Source organism: Chelonia mydas, chromosome 6 (genome assembly GCF_015237465.2).
Source record: "Chelonia mydas isolate rCheMyd1 chromosome 6, rCheMyd1.pri.v2, whole genome shotgun sequence".
In the NCBI taxonomy this organism is placed as follows: Eukaryota; Metazoa; Chordata; order Testudines; family Cheloniidae; genus Chelonia; species Chelonia mydas.
The window spans coordinates 21,438,275-21,457,649 of NC_051246.2; the positions used below are offsets into that span (position 1 = coordinate 21,438,275).

At 42.5% G+C, this 19,375-nt stretch overlaps 1 protein-coding gene across 5 annotated transcripts in view; it reads left to right on the forward strand.

Moving 5' to 3' along the window:
- The first annotated feature begins 1,889 nt into the window (after nucleotides 1-1,889).
- Nucleotides 1,890-19,375, forward strand: part of PTDSS2 (phosphatidylserine synthase 2) — a 67,979-nt gene continuing 50,493 nt past the window's right edge. The window contains exons 1-2 of one of the 5 annotated variants that reach the window (XR_005225410.2): nucleotides 1,890-2,260; nucleotides 18,517-18,618. Coding sequence is in view for 4 of the 5 variants with exons in the window: in XM_043548736.1 (XP_043404671.1) it covers nucleotides 2,061-2,260; nucleotides 18,517-18,618 (302 nt within the window). In the remaining variant the exon portion in view is untranslated. Of the gene's footprint in view, nucleotides 2,261-4,818; nucleotides 4,872-16,830; nucleotides 16,851-18,516; nucleotides 18,619-19,375 lie in introns of those variants that run through there. The other 4 variants (XM_043548736.1, XM_037899507.2, XM_037899510.2 and 1 more) reach the window with 4 other exon arrangements.

Consider the following 19,375-nt stretch of genomic DNA (forward strand, 5'->3'; position numbering starts at 1 on the left):
TTGGAGTTCATTTTACATATAAGTGAATGATTTAAAACACTACTTGGGGTCTGTGGTTTTAAAGCAGCGTCATTCAAACTGCAGCCCCAGAGCCTGTCACAAATGCAGCTTGTTGTGTCACAAAGTTTCAGCACTTGTTAAAAACTGCTGCAGTCCTTTCTCCTTGCTTATCATGTGCTGCCGTCGTGTGGCCATTTCATTCATTTAATGCCACAGATATATTTCCCTTCTTTTTGCATGACTTCCATTAGTCTAATCTCTTCCATATTATGATCCAATGACATGGTACATGAAAAAAGTTTAAGGACCCCCTCCCATGTAACCATAAAGAAAGGAAGTTGTTTCAGGACTTCCCTCCCCCCAAGCATGAAGACAGAATGGTGGCAACCCACCTGTTCATGCCCTGCATGAAGGTCACGACCCCTAATGTTGAGAAACTGTACATTAGTCCCGTATTTGTACTTGCAGAGCTTTGAGGGCCTGATGCAAAGCTCACTGAATTTGATGAGTCTTTCTATTGATTTCAGTTGACTTTGGATCAGATCCTGAGTGAGAGCAACACACCAAACAATGATTAGGAAACTCCTGAGATGGTCACAATGTACAGCTCCCCTGAAGGAAGTGGGGATGTATTAAAAACATTGCAGGATGCAGAACAATGACTTTGGGGCAGACAGGGCCACATTGCCCCATCTCTAGATACTTTAACTGGTGTACGCCCAAAATGGTGTCACTAAAGCAGCTGTGTTGTCCTAGTACCGATTAGGCTGTCTCATGTGCCAATTAAAACCGCTGCGCTGGTAACTGAACAAAATACCATCACAGCTGCTTTTTGTTGTTTTTATAAACCAGAATACACAATAGCCCTCATTAATGCTTCAGAGTACAGACTCTTCTGTCTGAAATACATGCATCATTTCATCCCTCACAACAGATACGCAACTTGGACCACAGTGTATCACCACTCTCCCACATTCCCAGAATTTATTAAAGGAACAGTCTCCCAATTCCTCTTTCCCCAGTTTTCTTTTTCTCTCTTCCCCATCTCCATGGATAGAATGAAAATGACAATTTTGTCTTCCTGCATTTCTCCTTCGACATGTTATCTGGCAAACACCGGCCTGCAGCTTGAGATCTTCTCTGATTTTACAAGCTAAACTTGTATTCCCCGAAGAGCTAATGGCCTGTTTGACAGCACAGGGATGTTAACTCTAGTGACCTGGCCAAATTACAATCTTGAGTAATTGTATTCAAGTCCAGTAAAAAGTCCTCCTGCATTTCAATTAGCTACGCTTTTCTCCTCCTCCTGTCCTGAACGGCTGCCTCCACACCACTGATTTGGTGCCTCCTCCCTTTTGTCATTGCAAATAACTGGCATCAGAACCATGAATCGGGAAGGGAGGAGGAACTCCCCCAGCTTTTTACATCTCCAGCCTGAATCGGTCTCGGGCCGTGGGCCCAGGCGGTACGTGCGGTGCACGCACCAGGGCTGGGACAGGACGGGCCAGAGCCACCCCGCACAGGTGAGCCAGGCAGGGCCCGGGGGGCGGATGGGGTTGACAGCGGAGAGGCCTAGGGGGAAGCTAGACGGCAGCCAGCCATGGAGCGGAGCACCCCCTGCCGGGCCCTGGCACACAGTGCAGCCCCCCGCTGCCCCCGGGGCTCAGATCCCGCCGGCCCGCCCCCACCAGAGCCCCGCCCCGGGACGCTGCGCCCCGCCCCCCACCAAACACCCAATCAGCAGAGGGCTCAGTCAGAGCCGCGTGCGCAGGCGGCCCCGCGGTGGCCTCCAACCAGGAGAGAAAACGGAGGCGCGCGGGCCCCAATTGGCGACCCAGGACCCAGCCCCCACCCCCCCGCCCAGAGTGCGCATGCGCAGTGAGAGCAGTCGCTGCGCGGGAGGCGGGGCTGGTGCACGACGCACGTAGAGGCGGTGGTGACCTACGTGCGCAGGGTCGCGCGGGGCTGCCCCTTGTGAGGTGGTGCGGGGCGATGGGGCCGGCCGAGCTCTCCCGGGGCGAGCGCGGAGCCGCCTGAGCCCCGCCAGCCGGGGCGACGCCATGCGGCGCGGCGAGAGGAGGAGCCACGCCGGGGCCCTGAGCAAGGCCGCCCTGGAGGAGCAGCCCGGCGGCGGGGTGATGGAGGCGCCCCCGGGCTCCCGCGGGGACTCGCCGCCCGCGGCCCCCGGCAGCGCCGCCCCCGGCCTCCGCCGCAGCACCGAGTCCGAGGTGTACGACGACGGCACCAACACCTTCTTCTGGTGAGAGCCCGAGCGAGCCCGGCCCGGCGCCTCGCCCCCCGAGCCCGAGCGAGCCCGGCCCGGCGCCTCGCCCCCCGAGCCCGAGCGAGCCCGGCCCCTTGGCTCTCCTCGGCCAGTCCCCGTGGACTCACTGACCTTGTGCTGCCTCCCCCCCCGGCCAGCTCCGGCGGCTGATAGAGGCCCTGCCCCGGGACTCCCGGATCCCCTGTGCACTCCGACCCCAGCTGCCAGCAGAGCCCCGACTCCCCTTCCTCCCTCCCAGGGAGCCTTTCACCCCAGTGCTGGCCAGCAGCTTGAGCCCTGGGTCCCGGTGCCACCTCCAGCTCTTCCCCCAGGGAGTGGCCAGGGCCCCTACCCCCATCCTTTCTCTAGTTACTGACTAACGCAGCCTGTACATGCCCCCGCTAACACCCCGTCTTCATTCAAGCTGTTCCGCACCTGGTTGGTTAATCTGACATAGCCATTAAACCACCTTTTCTGCCTCCGTCACCTACTTCCAGAAGGCATGGGGGGTATAGGGTTGGGGTATGTGGAGAACGGGGGTATCTGACACAACCCCGAAGACACTCCAGTGTTTTCTAGTGAGTGATGCCAATACCATCTGCTTTCCTGCCAATACCCTCTCCACCTACTGCTCTTATCCTCTCCTTTTTCTGGTGAATGTTACACCCAGCTCCCAAGCCGATAGATCTAATCAGCTCTTCTCCAACACAGCCTGATGAATGTCTGTGTCTACACTACCACTTAGACAAAATTTATGTCACTCAGGGACGTGTATATTCCACCCCGAGTGACATAAATTATGCTGGCGTAAGCAGTCGTGTGCACAGTGCTGTCGGTGGGAGAATGCTGCTAGTTGGGGGCAGATTAATTATGTTGACGGGAGAGTCTCTCCCTTGTGTAGACATAGCCTTAGTCCTTTAACCTCCCAGTCACACCTACTTTTAAATATAACTTGTGTAGCTCCTGCACAGCTCTTTACTGTTGTCAAACAAACAGGCCATCAGATCTGTGATCCCTTACAGCAGTGGTTTTCAATCTTTTTTCATTTGTGGATCCCTAAAAAAAATTTCAGATTGTGGCATGGACCCATTTGGAAATCTTAGACGTAGTCTGTGGACCACAGGTTGAAAACCACTGTTCTATGGTAACAATCTTTTGTGGACCCTTTAGACATAGTCTGTGGACCCCCAGGGGTCTGCAGACCACAGATTGAAAACCAGTGCCTTATAGTAAAGGTCAAGAATTATGACACAATAGAGTGGGGTGTGGTCTCTGTAACCAGAATCTTCTTGCTGTATTTTGTTTTGCTAGTCTCCCAGTTTGATATTACATAATACTAGGGAATGAGAGAATTGCACCAAAGGGGTATAACTAAGAGTAATTGCATAAAACTCAACAAAAGGAACTTTAGGCAGAGGATCAAGACACATATTCTGACATTGAGAAATATTTGGCTGTTAGTCTTCTAAGATTTGGATGCATAAGCCATGTTGCTTGGATCACTTAAGGATGAGCTACATACAGACTTTATTTCAGTGTGAATTAACAGATTTAGTTATTGCAGTCCAAATGTGTAGACACTCTTATTTTGGAATAAAAATGGCTAATGTTGATCTAGCTAAATAAACTGTCACCATTTTTATTTCAAAATAAGAACGGTGCAAGTCTCTGTGTGGACAATTCAACTAAATTGCTTTAATTCATTTATTTTAAGTGGTGCAGACGTGTTTAGACTGGTTCTTGGGATGGAGCAGTAGTGAATGCATTCTGTCCAGTATTTGCAGGGGGAAGAGGAAAGACAAACAAGATGACTCGCTCTAGTTTTTTAACATTTCTAATTTATATAATTTCTTTCTGTTCCCTTTAGTTTTCTTCTGGGGAGTGATAATCTCTCTTCCCATAGATAAATACCCACAGTATTCTAGTGTTGGTTCTTGGGCTTTGCTGCGCTAATCAAGCACTCCTTGTTCCCTTGCAGTAGAACTTACCATGTAACAGTATTTGTCTAATGGTTCGTCCAAAGCATCTACTGAGTGGCAGCTTCACTCTTCACCAAGACCTCTCTCCCACTCCTTCACCAAGTTACTCTGTAAATGAATTGCCTCACACACTGCTTTCTGGGAAAGTGGAATTTCATACTCCATCTCCGTGTGTTATTTTTTCTTCACCATGTACACAGTTATCAGAAGAGCTGTATGTGTTTGAGTGTAAAGGGATTCCCCCTCACACAGCTTGTCTTACGTAAGATAATGCCTCTTTATTGGTCCAGAAAGGTAAAACCAATTTTACTTAGTCCACTTGATTGGTGGAACTTGCTTCATCTGGATTTACTGCATGTCAGTTCCACAAGATGTGGTAAACATGATTTTTTCACCTGAAATGTGTCAATAGTCCATCTTAGTGCTAATGATTAAATTGAGCTTCATTTCCGTTTTTGTTGAATTTTGTCACCTGAGACAGATTCATGCATCCCTGGAAAACCTCAGAGGGAAATATTTCAACATCTTCTTCCATTCTAGAGTTTCTTGAGAAATCTGGCTCTCTGTGTGTATAAGTTCCCATTGAGCTGCATGCCATCGTTTTCTGGAAAAGGAAATCAAATTACTAGGTATCTTTAAAATTTTGTTTTGAAAAGAAATGCATTCATTGGCTTAATCTACAGACAGAACAGAGGACATGCTCAACTGACGCTAGAAAGGAGAGGCTAAGTAGGAGAGGGAAAACATGAACAGAGGAAGATCTGATTTGGCTTGAGCTTTGCATTAGTGAGAAGCTCCTGGCTCTGGATCCGTTGGTTTTGGCAGTAATGAAAGGGGATGTGTTGATCTTGATGGCTCCTGTGATACATTTCTGCTAGTTTGAAGCTCAGTTAGCAAGAAATATCCAGATGCTGCTAGATCCCAGGATCGTCACTAGGAAATTATTTGGAGCCTGCTTTACCAAAAGTATATCTGACTAGGAAAGAACATTATCTTCAGGGTGCAGGAACTATCTGGGAGAGAACACTTCGGGAACTTGCCACGTCCAGGGTCTATTACTGGATCTTGCTGAGGTCTGCAGATAGTGCCACCTTGTAAATGGAAGATGGGTAAAACTGTCACTTGCTTATTGTGTTTTTAAATGTCATTTTTTGCCAGTTGTTTAAAGTTAAAAAATTCTAATACTGTTCTATATTTCCTGGTTATATTTTGTGGAAATAGCTGCATGTTCTGCCATTTTCATATGTCTTTCCTCTACATGAAGTCTTTAAGAGAATTTGTCATTAAAAGTCTGTATTAGTTGTTGTGATTAGAGCTGGTATCTGAATATACCAGATTAAACAAAAATGCCATAATAAATAATGGTGTTATTTTCATAACTGCCACTCTAAGCAGAGTTAGGTTGACCAAATATGCCATTATCCCTATGGAGAAAGTTTCTTTAATGTATTTCCCATGCATTGCTTGGTCGTCACTAGAAGAACAGGTTTCAGAGTAGCAGCCGTGTTAGTCTGTGTTCGCAAAAAGAAAAGGAGTGCTTGTGGCACCTTAGCGACTAACAAAGTTATTTGAGCATAAGTTTTCGAAAGCTTATGCTCAAATAAATTTGTTAGTCTCTAAGGTGCCACAAGTACTGGAAGAACAGTGAGGGCAAACACTACAACTGCAGTGTAACTTTTCAGTGTTGTAGAATTAGCATAATAAGCAATAATATGTTTTTTTCTGTAGTGCCTATCATCATGGTATTTAAGCGTTGACGGCCAAAATTTCTAAAGAAAGCGTCCATAGGAGTTTCAATGAATATTGAGGGATAGGGCAATCTAGTTCTTGCCCAGCAGGATGTTGGGCTTGCCTCACTGACTGCTTAAATAAGATGATGGTCTTTAGTATTTGTGGCTGTGTGAATTGCATAGGACCCAAAGCTGCTGCCCTTGAAATCCACCAACGTCTGACCTAAGTTACTGGTGTGGCCTGTCCAGTGTGAGAAATGGAAAGTATTTAACAGATTTGTAGACACAATAAAAGGAACCCTTTCTAGAAGTAATACAACTTAATTTGCATAAGTAACTTCACTGTCATAAATGCGGTCCTTTTGAAACTTTAACGTTTAGCTTTAGCTATAACACCTTTTGTAGAGCTTTAAAACAGACCCAGATATGAATGTCCTTAAATTTTGCAAATTACCATTTTTTGGCATGAGAAAATGAAACTGGTGCTCTTTGTCCTAACTGAGTTACTAAGAGAAAATTGCAAAATGTGAAATCTGTCTTATGGGGTCATGCATATTTTTTTCAGGAGCAGAAATGTGTCAAATACACGGGGAAGAGGGATGGGGGAGAAGAAACCTTATGGACAGCCTTACAGTTGAGCTAGGTTAACACAGTATAGCCTTCTCTTCAGCTTTTGCACTTGCCCTGAAAATACACTAAATGTTTACCTCTTGTGTTGATTGCAAACCATGTTGTTGGGTTTTAGAGCAGGGTTGGAAATATCTACCTAATTTCGTAGTGTAGACATACCCAAAGCTTCCTGCTCACCCTGGGCAAGAGTGTCCATCATCTTCCACAGATTCTAAACTTTCCTTGAAAGTTTCTTGCTCTCATGGTTGTGAAGAAAGCATTCCAAATGCAAATAAGGGACTTCTTTGTTGCAGGGACTGGCTTTTGTTATGTTTGTATAACGCCTAGCACAATGGGGCTGAGTCTCATGGGGCTACCACTATACAAATAATAACTAATGCAGTGCTGTCTTTGTAAGGTTGCAGGCAGATAGCTCCAGTGCCACAGCTACAGCTCAATTTCTACAAGTTGCAGAAGAGTGGTCCATTTTCATTTTTCTCAGTCTTCATTGGGTTGTTTCATTCTGCTGCAGCCTGGGATAACTATGAGTGCATTTGCTTGGAAGTACATGAAAACAGGGTGAGCAGCAGCTAAAAACCTCCTTGAGCAGGAAAGCTGAGAGGAATAGTGTAGCAGAGACACATCTCATTACAGTAGGCTATGGATGTGTGCTGTGAATCCCCATTCTCATGGTAGCTGGGGGACTCTTGGGAACAAAGAATAAATCTCCCTTCTCCCTTCCAGCAGCCAGAGAGGATTGCGTGCAGGGATTTCAAGTGTCTCACATCGACCCATGATGGCTGACATTCATAGACTTTAAGGCCAGAAGGGACCATTGGATCATGTAGTCTGACCTCTTGTGACCTGTGTTATACAGAATTTCAAACAGTTATCCCCGTATTGAGCCCAATAACTTCTTTGACTAAAGCACATCTTCTGGAAAGACATTCTCTATTTGAAGACTCAAAATAATGGAGAATCAATTGTTTCCCTTGGTAGTTTGTTACAGTGGTTAATCACCCTCTTTTTTAAAAAAGAAAAAGTACTTTTATTTTTAATTTAAATTTGCCTGGTTATAACTTCCAGCCATTGGTTCTTGTTATGCCTTTCTCTCTCATGTTAAAAAGCCCTCAAGTATCTCATTTTCAGTTATGGTTTATATGAAACATGGAGTCTCCACACAAGATTCAGGAACAGAATTCTGGTGGATAATGAAGAGACTGAGGGATGCGGGCTAGAACTGATATTTTGTTGTCCTAGTACAGTTTTTATAGGAATTTTTCAGGGCTGTTTTAGAGAAAGACAAGTTAGGGACTTGACAAAGAAATTAGAACTGCAGAAATTGTAGTCTGTAAATAGCTCAGGTCCTCTATTTTGATGTTTCTAATGTTGTGTCTTTTGGTCGGTGGAGCTTCTCCTGATGGTCAGCAGAATGAAATGCTTCAAGAACCAAACAGTGAGGGATTGCAGGAGAGGATTTTTTTTCTGAGAATATGTGCAGTGGCCCGCCAAATGAAATGTTGACAAGTCAGTGCTTACTTGCACATATTCCTGGTCCCAGACAAACAAGGAACTACACGTTGATGACAAGAGGCTTTTACAAGAGGATTTTGGGAGAAAGAGGTTAATGGCATAACCAGCTGGTAAAGAGGAGGAATAAAATAGGAGATTTGAGAAAAGCTTTGTATGGATGTTTTTTTCCATACTCTATTGGTAGACGCTATACCCGTTTCAAGAAGGGAGCAGTCTTTGTGTTTGAAACTCTTAATATTGCTATGCTGTATGAGTTGATAGCTCTTAAGGTGAGCCCAATTGAGGTCTCATTCTCCACTCTCTTTACCTGAATCTCGTCTCTATTTCTTGTGATTGATGCTTTCTGTTCAGGGCAAATTAAATATTTTGTAAAATGTAAATTTAAAAAAAAGAAACTTTGCCTAGGGTTATTGGTGCTGCATTCAGCAAACGGACTGCTTCATGTGTATGGAAGAATGCATTAGACAGTATCCAAGTGACCGGAGACCTTCCAGTGAACCATAACAAAATATGTGAGCAAGTCAAACTGATTGTGATCTCTTCCTCACTTGCCCCTCCCCTGCTGCTGCTTCCCAAAATGTCTGAACATAAGATCTTAGACAGGGTAATACAGCTTCTTCAGACATAATTATGTGCTACACTATAGCTTCATTTTTAAAGGGCCTGTACATGTCTGGAACAGTAGAAGAGAAAAGTTGTATACTGGGCACAATAATATGCACTTGAGCAGGAGTGGGCAAATTGTGGCTCGTGGGCTGGATATGGGCTGTGAACCGTTGGAAGCTGGCCCATGAGCTCCCGCAGGGGAGCAGGGTCTGGGGCTTACCCCGCTCTGGCACTCCAGCTGGGCTGCAGGATCAGGTGGCGCACTACGCAGCTCCTAGAAGCCGTGGAATGGCCCTGCTTCCAGCGCTCCAGCTGGGGCGCAGGGTCAGGGGCCGTACCACGTAGCTACCAGAAGCCGTGGGATGGCCCCGCTCCAGCCGGGGCACAGGGTCGGGCCAGACCACATGGCTCCCGGAAGCTGCGGCATGGCCCTACTCTGGTGCTCCAGCCAGGGCACAGGGTCAGTGGCTGCTCCACATGGCTCCCAGAAGGCACGGCATGGCCCTGCTCTGGCTCCTACGTGCTCCAATGGGAGCTGCAAGAGCAATGCTTGCAGACGGGGCAGCGTGCAGAGCCTCCTGGCCCCATTCCGCTTAGGAGCCGGAGAAGGGGCATGCCGCTGCTTCCAGGAGCCGCTCGAGATAAGTGCCACTTTGAGCCTGCATTTCTGAGCCTCTCCCCACGCCCCTGCCCCAGCCCATATTTCCCCTTTCCGCCCTCTGAATCCTTCGATCCCAGCCCAGAGCACCCTCCTGCACCCCAAACCTCTCATCCCCCCCCCGAGCCCGCACCCCCCAGCTGGAGCCTGCACCCCTTCCTGCACCCCAGCCTAGAGCCCCCTCCAGCACCCTGATCTCCTCATTTCTGGCCTGCGCCTCCAACCAGAGCCCTCACACCCTTCCGCACCCCAACCCCAGTTTTGTGAGCGTTCATGGTTCACCATACTACTTCTATTCCCAGATGTTTCCCTCAGGCCAAAAAGTTTGACCACTCCTGCACTTGAGTATGTGTCCTGGGGATTGTATTAAATAGCATTAAAACTGATATCTGCAGTTCTTTAGTGCAAATCCTTGGCCAGGAGGGTGGAGGTGATTGGGAGGCATTAGGGGTTTTGCAGGGCTCTTGGGGTGAAGAGGCTGGGGGATAGGGGAGCCATGTCTGTCCGATGGTCTGGTGTGGCAGGAACCCTGTGTCTGAAGTATTGGCACTCGAAGGGTTCTTTCAGCCCTCCTGCTTCAGATCCCTGACTTGTCGTCTGACTTGTTTGGTAAATTGCTTTAGAATCCGGAGGTCAGAAGGAAGCACTTTGCGGGTGGGGTGGAGGAAATCGGTTTCATACTGCTAGAAGACTAATCAAACTTTTGCCCACTGGCATGCTTTCTCTCTCTCCTTAGTTGAGGGTTTTGTTTGTTTTTTAAATAATTCAAGTGTTTCTTTCAGTTTTTTATTTGTATCCCTTTTAATCTTATCATACTACAGAATAACACTAGTTTAACTAAATTGATTTTAAATTATTTAAACTTTCGTGAACCTGTGATGCAAAAACCCTAAAGGTTAAACCTTGTTTAAAATGGGTCTGCATTAGGAGTTTGACTTTTAGCTAGATCAGTTTTAAAACGAATTATTGTAAATCACTGGAACTCCATAGTATAAGAAAGGTCTGAATCTGTGTTTACCTTTTCCCACCAGCAGAAAAATTAATTTAGTCTTCAAATTGCTGCTACTGGTGCTGCCATGAAAATACCACTGGACATCACTGAAGTGGGGGGGAAATGTTATGGCAAGAAAAATGGGTGTTTATGTCCTTATCAAGCATCACCAGTGTGTACAGAAATGTAATAAGAACATTATGTACCCTTACAAATGTACTCCACGTTTGTTACTTGCCCAAGAGCAGGTACTTCTTGATTGCGCTGTATTTTGTAGCTGTAAAGCTCTAAATTTTGAGGCTTTAACCTAGATTTCTAAGCTCTTTGGGGCAGGTACTGTATCTCCTGCAGTCTAGAAAGCGCAGCCGGGTGCTGAATGTACTTAGGCCTGTCAGACACTGCCGCGGTATTAAAGTATTGACCAATGTGGTTGTTCCGAGTTATTCTTCTGGGGTTTAGGTAGATGAGAAAGAAAGCAATAAAAGAGCATCAAATATGGGAGAGAAGTGTGGGGTGGCATATAAATCAGGAAGGGACACAGTTCTGTGTTGCATGTTCCTAAAAAGAGTAGAAATAGAGCAGCAGGGAAAAAGCAGTAAAGGAATGAAGTATATAAGTTTTACTGAAATCTGTTTTACAATGGAGCAGCAATAGCTTTCCCTTATTTGCCTGCAATCAGCCTTCGCTCTAAAACCCCTGTATTTCGTCCCTTGGGAACTATGGATTGGAAAACTGGGTTAGCTTAAACCACCAGTCCTACTTCGAAGACAATGTTTATGCAAAGCCTGATGCAAATCTGTCAACTCTTTGAGTTAGCCGTTGCTGCGGATTTAAAAGCTTGACTGTGTCTCCCTCTAGCTCAAAAGTTTGCTTCTACTTTAAACTTTACGTGTAGTAAAATCTCCTTGAAAGATTGTGTGCTGGCTGTACTTGAAGAAAATGGCTTGTAACTAAGCAAAGTTACTGACATTTGAATAATTTTAGGGGCCCAATCCCGCTCCCTTGTATTTCACTAGGAGTCTTGCCACTGGCTCCATTAAGAAGAGGATTAGGCCCTGTTTCTGTGAGCATGTTGCCCTCTATGGTTGGTTAAAGCAAAGAAAGTACATAAATGTCCTTGTGTCGTTGGAAGCTAACATTGTAGGATTGGAGCCTAACTCTTATGCACAAGCTTAACTTTAAGCTTGTGAGTAGTCTCTTTGACTTCAGTGGAACTACTCACATGCTTAAAGTTAAGCATGTGTGATTGAAGGCTTGGTGCTTGAGAGTTTCCTTTACTTCCAAGAATCACAAGCTTTGTATTACTGGATCTGCAGAACAAGGGTTCAACTCCTAATTCTTCAGGAAAAGAGACATAGTAGTGTCTCCTTCATCAAGACTGTAACAACAGTTCCTTTATAAAGCAGGTTTTACTCTCCCTTGAAACTCTGAAAAATGACCAATAGTAAGACAACCCTAAAAACTTGAAGACCTGGGTTTTTTGGTTAATTAGAACTTGTTCTAACTTTGAATAAATGTAGCTACTACCTTTATAGAAATAAGATTTAGAAATGGCTTTTTGAAGCATTTCCTGTTTGATGCCCTCCTCCCCCAAATCAGCCCAATGAAATCTTATTACATCACAAACGTTATTATTTTTTGAGTGTTCCCAGGCAATCTCACTTTTTAAAAAAAAATTCACGAACAGCACTTATATACCACAGTAGTAAGTGATCTGTAAGTACAGATAGGTTAGGTACATTTTTCATTGGCTCATCAGAAAGTTTTCAGGGGCAGAAATATTGAACATTTAAAGGAATTGCTGCCATTTGAAAGCAAGACATGATTCAGTCACTGAAACTGTCACAAGGAAAAGCTGGCAGAGAATATTTTAAAACCTCTGTCATCAACTAACTTTTTCATTAAGCAAAGGCAGAGAGACTGGGATGACTGCATTACTTCTACATAATGCAGCCTTATCAACAAGTTCTTTCCATGAAAAATACACTGGGGTGATGCAATGTGGACAGACAATACTTTTTTTTGCCTTTTTTTGCCAGTCTCACAGCAAAGTTATTTGTGGAATTGTTAAAATTAAAGGAGCAAATGGTGCTGGCCAAGCTAATAATCTTATGCCCTCCATTTCATTTATTTGAAAACTACACAGAACATGTTTTTAAAACAAACTTGGAAGTTGCATAAACAGATTTTTAAAAATGTATGTTTGCTATCGACAGTGCACCATCATATCATTTACAGAACTCAAGCACTTAAAAGCAAAAAAATGGGTAGTTACATAGTAAATTTTATATTGCACTGTAATCTAAAATACACTCTGTCTGTAATCATAAAATATAAGCACACTAAATGGCCTGAGTTTCATATGCACACATTAGTGACACATTGATCAGGTCCAAATGCATATACTACACCATTATTCTAAATCAGTAAAATTAAACTAGTAAAATAGATGCCATTGCTGTTAAATACAGTATTTTATCAAAAAGCTTACTGCCAACTGATAGAGATACTGATATTTTTCATAGTATCCCATAAAAGAATATACTTAAATACTGAAATCAAAGAAACAATCTTAACTGTGTCATGAATTTTGGTTATGAGGTATGAATTTCTTTGTACTTGATTTAAAAAAAAAAATGCTTTGTGGGAAATGTAAGTTACATGATCACCATTCATTTCCTTAAATGCCTATGGTTGTAAATGTGATAGGAAAGTACATTGTTGTTTAAAAATGTAAAGTTTTAAAAAAAAACAGGTAACATCTTATTTTGGAGTGTGTATATTTCCTACACTTTATATTTCTCTGGGAATTATCCACATAGCTCTCTTAATTTAGAGTGAGGAGAAGTGATTAAATTGCTAATAAGCCATTCAACATCTAACTAGGCTAATGAGGCAAGTATTTTATACAACACAAGACAGTGTATGAGAGGGTGGGGAACATGAAATACAGAAAGGGTAGAAAGATCTTAGTTTATCTAAGATGTTATGGCTGCAATATTACTTAAGGGTTTTGGTGAGCCCTGTCTTATCTTTTATGTTATGAATCCCTGCCTTCTGTATAGTCGTGTGTACATTCTTATAGTAACATTTTTTGGGACCTAACTTCTGTTCATATTCCATGGTTCTGGTATATAAATCAAACTCTTGTAGCATGTATTTAGCTTCACTTTCAAATCATGTGTACGTCAATTAGATCATTTGTTTCCTAAGACTACAACAAGCTAGGAAAATATAGGCCTGTCTGCATACTCCCCTTTACTACTTGTGTTGGAGTGGTTGCTCTTAGCTGTGCTGCTTCTGTCTTTGTAATCTAAAGCATACAGCACTGAGTACAAAATAAAAGATGTGACCTCTTTGGTCTGTATACAGCTCTAAAATAACTTATTTTGACTTTGTTCAATATTTCAAGGTATATATGTGAGCGGAATCTTTTTCCGTGGTGTTCAGATATCCATCTGCTATAACTACCCAAGCTCTGTCTCGTTTGTCTTTTATCATATAACCATTACGGCTCTTTTCTACGTGTGGTGTCCCGGGACTCTTTACTCTTGAGGGATGGTGTTTTTATGCTCTGCTTTTTAGGCAAGAATCACAAAGGTGTTTGGGCACCATCCGCAATCTACAAAAATACCACTGAGCTCTTTAGAAACCTAAACTCACCCAGAGCCTAAATTTTCAAGGTAAAATTCCTTCAGTGCCTAAATTTTTTGGCTCTGGGTATGTGCACAGCTGCCTTGCTGTAGGCATCTAGACACCTATTTCTTGCCTAAGCCAAAGAGCGATTCACGAACCAGGGAAGGTGGGTGTTTGCCTGCCTCTTTTGCATATGGAGTCCGATCCCATAGACACGCTTAGAGGCTGTCTACTGGATTGGGTCCCATTCAAAATTAGATTGGAGGTAATGGTGGTGTTGCATGCTGTGGCTTGCTATGTCAACCTTAAACTTAGCCCAGTGGTTAGAGTACTCACTTGGGATGATCGGTTCCCCCCCCTCAGATAGAGATAGGAAAAAAGTCTTGACCAGGCATCTCGCATCTATCAGGAGCGTGCTCTAACCAGTGATCTCTCTGGGATAATTTGATGTAGGGCTCCCCCCAGTCTTCCTGTGAAAGCTGTTCCACTGTGGATAATTAGTCATTGGAATAAGGGGGTTTCACGCCATCTTGAGTGGCTCACGCTTGTGAGTGCCACAGTCAGGGCAGACTGTCGAGCAGGGCAGGGACCCCAAACTGGTTTTATGCTCTAGAATTAGATTTCCCCAAACCAGTAGCAAGTGTGAATTCTTAAAGCACTGTAACTAGTCTTACTGTGGAGTCTCAGACAGTTCAGTTGGGCATTCCGGTCTATCTTGCCACCCAGGCAAGATGGACTCAATGATAAATGGACACTTTACACCAAAAATCGCAATAATATTCAGGTTACAGTTGCAGGTATCTGTCAGCTCTGAATGTCTTTTAGGGCTAGCCAAGGTTGACACTGGGGATCTCTGCTTCTGTTTTGTAATGCAGGCCTTGTGAGAGTCTAAAAAGCAAAAAGAGAGATGAAAACATATGCCAGCTACAGTATTTTTATTTCCATCTTCCAACTGATGGGATGAGCCCTTTTGTAGATAGTCTCATCTGGGCATAAAGGGGACAATTAACAGTCTTCGTATCGTGATGTCCAGCAATGGCCCATTTAGTTTTGATAGACCTTCTTGCTGGGCAGAAGACGATCCCTCCTCACTGGGCTTACAGTTTCAGAGCAAACATTTTTTACAAGTTACAAAGCAAAAACTTAAATATTTACCTTAAAGCAGGTGATAAAGAAATTTTAAGTGAGATTAATGCATGCAGCAACTTACAAACATTTCATAAAGACTAAACAAATTGTTATAAGTCCAGTACCCATCTTAACCATACTAACAGACAGGTGAAAGACTGGTTTTCAGCAATGAATTTGTCAGTGGTCAGCTGAGGCCTAAAGCCTTGGCAAGAACTGGCACCTCGTCTGTCAGCATCACAGAGGGACTGGACCCTGGATCTCCTACCTCCTAGATGGATGCCCTAACAACCAGGTTACAAAGTCATTCTCTCTGGCTACCTGCCTAGTATGCTGGCTTTTGTGAATTGGCATCTCAGGGATCTGTCTCTGCCCATTCATTGCATAGGCAGCCTAGGTGCCTAACTCAGAAACAACACTTTGATTCACAAAGCCTGTGATTTATTTTTTTTCTAGCCACCTAAAAGTTAGGTATTGCTATGCTCAGTATTATATCTCCTAAGTGCTTGACACACACACCTGCTGGCACTTTATCAACACGAACGCCCACAGTGGACAGATTTGTGAATTTTCCAGCCCCCTTTTTCTAGAAAAACCCAAACCATTGATTGTGTATTTCCAATTCATGAACTTCTGTCACACTGATGTATTTATGTGAATCTAATTTTATTTGAAAGTTTGGTACCAAAGACATTAGGTTATAATTTCAATTTGAGAATGAAAACTCATAAAAAGTTAAAAGGAAAGTGATGAGAAACGTAAAGGTTCTTGTTGTGCATATTAAACAAGAAACCCTGGTATCTTAAATTTCAAGGTATTGCTGTGATACCTAGATAAACAGAGCTATGGGGACAGTTCCCAGAGCACATGAAACATTCAGGAACATTGAATTTTCACCTTAATGATCTTTCCATAAAGGGATGAGTGAAATTAGAGCATCAGTGTGTTCTTGTAGATTACTTACTACATCTATTCAAATGAGGGTATGCTTCTAGGCTGAATACATCTTATTTAGCAAGCTCTGAGGGACTAAAAATGTTTTTGAGAAGAAATTGTTTTTGTGAGGTACATGTCTTAAAGTAGATGGAGGAGTTGATGAGGACAGCAGTCATGACTGCACTGTAACCTCCTCTTGGATTACTTTTTAAAAGGAACATTTAAGAAATAAAACAAAGAATGAAATATTTATAAATGAAAACTAATATGCAGCATTAAAAACTTCAGGGAAAGAATGGAGCTTCTTCCAGCGATGCAGCATTCTTGTTTCAGTGACTAGCTGTAATTAAGAGACCATGTTCAGGATAAGTAAATTAGATCAACTCACGCAGCATCCTGTTGCATAATATCCTTTAGGAAGGGATTGTAACTAGTTTTTAAACTAGTATAGTGCTGTGTGAAATAGGTTTTGAGTCATATGACTGGCCAATGAATGTTAAGTATGATGTCTGAATCATCTGTGATTCCCCCCCGCCCCCCCCCTTGCATTCTGAGAGAGGCTCTGGTCAAAATGTAGATACATCTGTTTAGCAGGAAGTTTGCTTTCCTAAAGCCTGTGAATAAGATTTGATATATTCAAAAATCATAAAGAATTTAGTTCTTAAACAACTGCTATGTGTTGTGGAGTTCATCTGTGTGCTTTGTTTGGATTATGTGGAAGGACAGTTTTAAATGCTGAACATTTCTTAAGTGGCAGAAGAGGATTGCACCTGCCTATGAGGTATTATTACATGTTTTCTGTGGGGATTAATAGACCTGTTTGAGTGCTGATTATGTTTTGAAACCTTGAGTTATTGTTGGGAAAAATGTTGTTCTGAGTAGAACTTACCTTTACTTCAGAAGGTAATTTAATTTGTTGCTTTAGTTTTTCAAGCTGGTGAGGGAATTTTTATAGAATTGGTTGTAGCTCTCCGAGTTGCATTAGTTGCATGTTAGGGAAATGAATGCACAGTATGGAAATGTATGACCAGCACAACTTGAGCCACAACCAAACTTGTTACAAGTGCTAGCCTTCATTAAGGATAATTCTGTACTGTTTTATACCCAAGTTACTTTTAAAGATCTAGTAGCAAACTAATGCTATAGAGACTTCTGAAAAGTTAAACACTTTCATGGTATGGTTTGGTCTCAGATGATTGGACTTCCATTAAACTTTCCAAAAAATTCACTTTATGGCTGAGGCCAGAGTGAGAAGCTCAAAGTAATGACAGTAAATGAAAATATGGATTTCATAATGAAAAGTGGTCAACTTCAGACTATACTGTGGTGGTGCTGAGGTTTAATTTCTGAGGTTTAAGATCAGTAGACATAAACGTTTTCTCACTGTAGACAATACTACTAAAAAACTAGGTGTGATGTAAATGATGACTTCCTTCTGGTCACTCCTACTCTGCCATATCAATTATACCTATAGCTAAAGTATTGAATATGGCATTTTAGTGGCAAATTTAATGCCAAAATATCCATATATGATCTTGTGGTTATCAGTAAGTACATGCATGACCTTGTGGTGTTGAGTTTGTGGTGGCAATGGATTTCGTGCTAAGCAAATGGGCTCTGAGTACCAAGAAGTAAAGGGCTCTTTAAATGTGAAATATGAACTCACTGTTCAGATTTTACATTGCAGAAATGTAGAATTCACTCTCCCTTATTTCCAGATTGAAATTGTTTCTGGACACAGTTCTATACAGCTTGGTTTAGTGACAGGGAAAAACTCAAAATTGCTGCTCAGTAAAGACGATGAAGCAACAGATGAGCCCTAATTAATCTATAAAACAATCTCCTAAAACAACCTCTAAATAGTATGTTCTGATGTTTTCAAAGGAATTTCGATGGTTTTTAATTTTCTGTTTATAAGTCCCTTCAGTTAGTCAGTTTTTCTGTTGCTAACAAACTGTGTACTGGGAATTAGTGAAAATAACAATACACAAAGTGCTTTCAAATATACAAAGTAAACCTACTGAGAAATCAGGAAAGAATTTCAGTTTTTGAAATCTTAAGTGTTTTCTTAAGTGTAATCTTAAATCAAGGTGATTTTTCAAGTTGATGCCCTTCACTATGCAAGTGTTTCTACAAATCCTCCAGTGGAGAAGAATTATAAGGGAAAACATAAAAGTACCAGGCTTGAGAACTTTTTAAATTATAAGCCTGTGACACATGGATGTAAGTTTAGTGCCGACAATGTTCTGTGCTGCGTAGTGCACAGAAATACAATCTCTAACATGCACTGAAAATGTAAAGCACCTTAAGCGTTACAAGCGCCTGTCTAGCTTTCAACAAAATATCCCAATATGCTGGTCTTTTGTAATGATTCTTCCTCCCCCTCTTCCCCCCCCCCCGGCCCCGCATTCTGATCTAGTGTTAATTGACTTTTTTCTGAACTGCAGGAGAGCTCACACCTTAACAGTCCTGTTTATCCTCACATGTGCGCTGGGATATGTAACCTTGCTTGAAGAAACTCCACAAGATACAGCCTACAATACAAAGAGGTAACTGTCCTTTGCAGAAGTGTTGCGATATGGCATTTGTCCTGTCAGTATGAAACCAGCAAAACTAAACTACAACCAATAAGCTCATCTGGTACAAAAGTCTTTGAATTTAGTCTCTAATCAGTGTAGTGTTTCTTACTGTAATGAGCTCCTATGCATATGTGTAAATATAACTAACTATAAAATCTCTTAATGCATTCAGTTTCCCGTGGCAACTCATTCTGCCTCTTTGCTGATGTGTTGTGGCCTGTCTTTTACAATATATAAACAAGCTAAGTTGGCTGTGTGAACTGTAAGTTAATTTATTATATGTTTATGCAAGGCTTTGGTTGAGGTTTTAATGGAAATGCACATTTGGGCTATGAGCAAACATGAGAACTTGTACCCAAAATGGTAACTTTCAGAAAATAAAGTTTAGAATTATTTCATACCTGAATGTGTTCCATCACTACAATTATGTTATATTCAAACTGATCAAGCTTAATCAAACATTTCCTCTATAGAAGTGGAGCAGGAAAAAAGTATGGTTTACCCAATCATGCAAAACTTCATCTATGATTTTTAATGCGGTCTTTAATTCACTTTACACTTCAAGTTTTTATTAGTTTATACAAAAAGAATGCCTATCCAAAGGTCTAAGTGCTTCTGCCATAAATTATTAAAACAAAATTAGATTGCCCAAAGAACACCAAACTCTCCTTTCCCCATGTGTCTGATTTTGTGAATATGACACTGATGTAAAAATTTTTTCCTGTCA